We start from the raw sequence: 6,647 nt of genomic DNA on the forward strand, positions 1-6,647 counted from the left end.
GCGGCGGTACGTCATTTTGCTAACTCATTGTCGTGAGTTCCATATGATGTGTAATAACTTTTTAGTTTTTTTCAAACCTACCAAAAGTAAAAAATTAGATATTAATGCAAATAGGAGTCAAACCCTGCTCCATACAAATGTGAGAACATTCTGCCACTCGGACATTGATGTTTTATCCTCAGGTTATTATTTATTCTTAATTAAAATAACATTTCTGAAAACACTCAATTTTAAACACCATTATATTTTAAAAAATATAGAATATTGACACTTAACATTAATTATTAAATTTAATAAATTATGGTAACTTTACGAACACATATAATTAAATAATTATAATATTACTAATTTTTTGAGGGAATTATTTATAAATTAAATAACTAAAATATAACAATAACAATAAACAGTTAAAATTTAATTATATCTATAAGCTATATTTATAAGATATATTGTCGATTAAATAAATAAATCAGTAAAATGTTATTAAGAGAATAGTTTTATTGTATACAAAATATCAGGATGTTACAATTAGTCTCGGGTCTCAAAAAAGTAAGGATCCATCCTGCTTAAAATACAGTGAGATCAATGATGCAATTTATTGTTTCTCTTTAAGATATCTGAGAGGACCGATAACTTTGATTTTGAAGTTTTGACTAAAAGCGGATATAAAGATTAAAAACATGTATCTTAAGGCTTGATAGATCACGTTGGTAGTTTGTACAATGATTATAATAATCAAATAACGACATGTTACATTATCCTTGGCATTACACTGAGCGGGACATATTTAATCACTTGATAATATTGATATTATTCGAACATTCACCGCAAAAAAGTCTTGAAGGCTATGTTTGGATACAATAAAAAGAACGGAGCGGAATGGAACTGAGCGGGATATAATGGAGCGGAACATGGCGGAATAGAATAAATACGTCTTTCCATTGTTTGGGAACTTCACGATAGAATAGAGTAATTGTTTCATTCCGCCCAAATCGGAGGGTACAAAAAATGGTGGAAAGTGATGGAATGGAATGAAATGCATTCCATCCAATACCACTCAATTCCATCCGTTTTAATCAATCCAAACGATGGAATATAAACTTATTTCATTCCATTCCGCTCCATCCATCATATTCCATCAATCCAAACATACCCGAAAAGACATTTGCCTCGTAATTTTATTTAACACGCTATTGTAAGATTATGTTTCATCTCTTTTGTTTTAAACTATACTTTTATTGACGAAATAACGAGTTTATTTTATTTTGATTAATGACTATTTATATATTGCATACAATGAATCCGCGGTCTTTAAATTTTTTCCCAGACTTTATGATTTTTAGGGCTTCGCCATTTATGGTTGTTGTTCTTTGATTTCATATCACAAATTCGCTTTGTTTGATTTTCATATCACAAATTCGCTATGTTTTGTTATTCTGTTTTTTATTTTTGTTCTGATTTCGACTCTAATGGATTTCGTTTTGACATTTAGTCATGTTCAAACGATATGTTATATTTTTTATCTTCATTTTGTTTACTTTTTTTCTTCATTTTGCTACTAAAAATCTCTACTTTCAGTTATTGATTCTTCCTCGGTATTGGTTTCCGGCGGCCGACGATTATTATTCTGAAATTGCATCGGATTCAATTTTTTCCTCTTGAAAGTTCATCATCAACGGTTTAAAGTTTGTTCTTTTTAGGTTGGAGATCTATACATATGTATAATCTCCCATCTTTTTAACATCTTTGTCATTTTGTTTTTGATTTTTTAGGTTGTAAATCTATGTATAAGAAGTGTTTAGAGAGGAAGAATACAATGAGATGCCAGTTTATATTTTTTAAGAAAAATGTTTTATTATTTTTTTTTAATTTCATGTCTTTTATCATTATTATTATAATTATTATTGATATTATTGCTATGGTTATAGTAAAACCTGTGATTGTCCTTTTTTAGCTTGATTTTTTTTAATTATAATGAGTCTTATTTTTTAAAAGAAACTTAAATCAATATTAATAAATAAATTTATAATTTCACACAAATTAAATAATCTTGATTATTTAAGATATTAAATAGTCAACTTAACTGCTTTTAAAAAAAATAGTCAATTTAATTATTAATTTAATTTTTATATATATATATATATATATATATATATATATATAATATAGTTTTTTTTTGTCTAATTTAATTATACAAAAAAATTATATTATTAATATTTTTAATTAAGATGTTAATTTTTTATTTATTTTCTAATTATTCATAATTATAAATAACAAAAATAATGACATAACAAAAATAATATTTATTTGACCAGAATTCGTGCAAATCCACGAGTTATTTTATAGTTGTAAAATTCTTATTATATTTTAGAAAGAAATGCGCATAACAACAGTATATTTTGATCTTAATTTATTTTGAATGAAAAAATTTATTTTTAAATTAATGACGAGTTTTATTTTTATTTTTAATCTTATTAATGACAAATTTTGTTTTTAAATTAATCAGTGAATCTTAATTTTTTTTTTTTTTGTAAATGAGAACAAATTGTCTTTTGATCCAAATATGACACTGGTATTTATTTATACAATAAAAATAATATTTTCAATTACTATGTTATTAGTTGATATTTATAAATCTATATGATTGCATAAGTATTTTTACAAATAATGTCAAAATAAGTTTAATATTTACAAATGGGAAAATGTGGTTGATCCTAATATTTATATAAATGAAAAACTATATTTATGCTCCAAATATAAATAGTTTTTTAAATAATAAAATTTCTTGTTTGGTTAAGTAATTTTGTCAATGTGTTTATTCATTCTTATTATAATTTTGTTTTTATTTTAAAACTTATAAACTACTTTGATAAAATAATTTTGTTTTTCGTATTTATATTTTTATTACATTTTGAAAACAAAAGTGTACGTACCACGTCAATACCCATGCGAACGCACGGGCATCCCACTAGTTTAAATTAGAGAGAATAGTAGTAGTTTGTTACACTTTAATGTTTTTGACGGGGAGTAATTTGTTAGACTTTTAAATTTAAGATTATAGTAATTTGTTTCTTTATGAGAACATATGTCTATTGACGGCGTCGCTGAAATAGACATACCTCCTGATATTTTGATAGCAGAATTCAATGATCCTATTGTGGCTATTATGAATAGCACCTACCCTGATTTCATCTAGAATTTTGAATCCAATGATTACCTTAAAATTCGTGCAATTCTAGCTTCTACACTGGAAATTGTTGATCTGCTCAATGACCATATACTTAACTTAATGCCAGGTTATCCTAAGAAAATATATAATCTAACACGTTATATACTTATATATATACATACATACATACATACATACATACATACATACATACATACATAAACACACACACACACACACATATATATATATATATATATATATATATATATATATATATATATATATATATATATTGATCTGAGCTTTTAACAGCTTTAATGGTGGTGGTAATTGTCCAGTTACTGCTCATAGATGTTAAGTTTATCTTTGATTTTCTTGGCATTATCTTTCTTAACTCTAGTTTCAATGAGAATCAAGATATCAGGTTTCATAAGATTGTGTCGGGAACTAATCTCTCTTATCTTACCTGGTTTATTAAGTCCACTAACATTCCATGATATCAGCATGGTCCTCTATCCAAGGCATATATGGAGTCATTCAAAACCCCAAGAGCCTCAAATCCATTCACACAGTTAATATCATTCAAAGAATTATTAGAGACCCTCTTACCTCTGTCTTTTGTAGCTGATCCAATTGTGATCCAGTTGATATCTTCTTGTTCATCCACATTTTCTTTGCATATCTCCTTCCCCTTCAGCTTAGCTACATCTTCTGCTGAAGTGGCCTGAGTGGGGCAAATGATAGCCTGATCCGGAGGCATTGCTTTAGGTTTCCATTGCTTCTTAACATAGTCTTTGCATTTGTGTCCAATGCACTGACATCTTTCACAATACAGTGGTTTCCATTCGTATTCCACTGGCTGCAGCAACTTCCTTCCTTCACAATCCTTGATTGCTATTTCCTTTGTCATCTCCTTTGTAATAACTACTTCAACCAAAATGCGAGCATAAGAGACCCTTAATTTATTAGCAGTGCATTCATCAGTGACCAAAGGCACCCTTATGGCCCTCCCTATCTTGCTGAGGCTCTTTGCTCCCCAGAGGTGAAGAGGTAACTTCGGTAGTTTCACCCAAATTGGCAGTGTTCTGAGCATATCCCTTTTTAGGTCAAAATTTGGTTTCCATTCCCTCAGCATCACAGAGATGTTTCTCAAAGTATAAGGCCCTCGCATCAGCACTGCATCCAAATCATCATGCGATTTGAACCTGAGGATGAAGTACCCTTCCTCGTGATAGAACATATCCGGTAACTTGACGAAGTTCCATGTCCTCTCCATGAAATTCTTGACCACATTCATGCTGAGTTCCTCTCCCATCGCATACAAGATTAGAGCAGTTTCCCAATACTGAACTTCAGATTCAATGTCTGCATCCTCGATTTTAATCTCAATTCCTTCACTTGTGACATTTGGTGCTACATACTGCATCGATAGTCCCTTCGTAGAATTTCGATTCTCAGCTAGAACGTCCACCCACAGTTTTCGTTCCTCACTCTTTCTTTATTACTGATGCGAATCACTTTCCCCTAATCCTTTCTTCAGGGTTTCGCTCCCAATTTCCCCATCTTCAATCACTTTCTCCTTGGTAATCTCACGAATTTGTTGACTAGCGCTATCTGTATAAACTGGTACGTTGTTCTCCTTCACCGGTGACGACGGTGGAGGGTGGTTTGTCGGTGACGGTGGTGCCACTCTTGGTGGCCTTCCTCGTCCTCGCTTCCCCCCGTGAACCAGTTCCCGCCATTTTTTAATCTATGTTAGGCATCTATCATAGTTAACAATTATTATATTCTATATTGTTTAGAAATTTTTTTTTTAAAACTCAATTAAAAATAGTATAAATTATTTCAAATTTATTTATTATAATTCTAAAATAGTAATTTTGATTTTGATTTTTAGTGATTTTAACCTAACTAGTTTTTTTACTATAAGCAAAAGAATATGTTGAAAGAAGAAAAAAGATACTCAACCAATACCAATACATGAGAAAATAAAGACAGGCAAAGAGTAATCCATCTCAGAATTACGGATAGACATTTACGGATACTCAAAAGAGGGTGGATTGGAGAACCAATTGTTGAACAATTTACAATTGCCTAAACCGTAGAGAGCTTTGGAATTGTAGATAGTGTATTAAAATATTTATATACACTGTTGTATCATTTAAAAAAAATTGTAACAAAAAATAAGTATTTAAATAATTACCTACATTATTTTTCTATATTGGGAAATAAATGAATTATAAAATATTTAAAATATCAATTCTAACCAATTATTTATTTATTTATTTGATGTTAAAACTAATTTGAATTGTCTTCAAATTATATTTTCATCTAACTATGTAATTCATCGCTTAAGTTTTAGATACTAAATAATTGAATAGAAAGATAATTAAAAAAATTCTATCATATTAGTAAATAATAATTTTTAATATTAAAATTTCTAATGTACAAGTGTTTAAGAAGAAAGACCATGAAAACTCAAAGTAGGGTTTGCACAGTGCATAGCTATTTTTTTCATCAAGTTCCTTCTCTTTCTCGTAAGAAAACTCAAAGATAATGAAAACAAGAAGACGAAATTACAATGCTGATGAAAACCGAGATAGACTCAAAGATTTATCTGATTGTATTTTAATTCACATATTGTCCACTTTGAATACCAAACAGGCGGTTCCAACTTGTGTCTCTAGTTTTGTCTCTTCACGATGACAAAATATATCTGCACGCTCTCAAATTTTATAGTAAGGGTCATACGATTACGAACCATCGCCTGCTCAATAGGGTTATAAGATATGAATTTTCCCATAGCGATGGGTTGTTGTCGTAAATGTGTTCCATTTTTCTACTTTTCTTCTCATACTTTAACCTCTCTTACAATTACTTCCAGTATGGGTGGTTTGAGAGAATTTCAAAATTCACTTAATTTTCCAGCATTAACTAACCTTTGTTTACAGTACTTTGCCTATGTTGATCCCTTTTCGACATTTAAATGTTTGAATACTTTGATCATTGATTATTGTAATGTTGATGATGAAGATAACCTCTCCATATCAAGTGTCACTCTTGTTAATCTAACAATAAAAACCTATCATTCTTTCAAATTTGAGTTATCTACCCCAAATCTGTGTAGCTTTGATTTTACCAGACAATCCTGTTCAGAAACTCAACAAGAGCGATAAGTGATAACAATCTATCTTCTATTAAACATGTGCATATTGACGTGCATATAGGGTTCTTTGACAAAAAAATATCCTTTCATTCTACTCAATTGGCTAACCCAACTTGCACTTATCGAATCATTGACGGTCTCTTCAAGGACTCTTGAGGTACTTTAATTTAGTTTATAAAACATATAAAATTTTTTAGTTGTGCCTGTGATTTTTTAATTCAAGAATTTGAACTCGAATTAGGAACTAATTCTTAGAACTCTCCTTGCTTAGATTCTCTGAACTCAAAGTAGGATTTTTTAATTACTCTG

At 29.5% G+C, this 6,647-nt stretch overlaps 1 protein-coding gene across 1 annotated transcript; it reads right to left on the reverse strand.

The window, feature by feature from the left end:
* Positions 1-3,671: 3,671 nt before the first annotated feature.
* Positions 3,672-4,598, reverse strand: LOC131659638 (uncharacterized). Its single transcript, XM_058928798.1, has one exon. The coding sequence runs from the start codon at positions 4,596-4,598 to the stop codon at positions 3,672-3,674; it is 927 nt and encodes a 308-aa protein (XP_058784781.1).
* Positions 4,599-6,647: the final 2,049 nt, after the last annotated feature.

This window comes from Vicia villosa, linkage group LG3 (genome assembly GCF_029867415.1).
Source record: "Vicia villosa cultivar HV-30 ecotype Madison, WI linkage group LG3, Vvil1.0, whole genome shotgun sequence".
NCBI classification, from domain to species: domain Eukaryota; kingdom Viridiplantae; phylum Streptophyta; class Magnoliopsida; order Fabales; family Fabaceae; genus Vicia; species Vicia villosa.

Bases quoted from the DNA above. Each gene is read 5' to 3' on its own strand.
- LOC131659638 (XM_058928798.1), bottom strand. From the start codon at position 4,598: ATGCAGTATGTAGCACCAAATGTCACAAGTGAAGGAATTGAGATTAAA.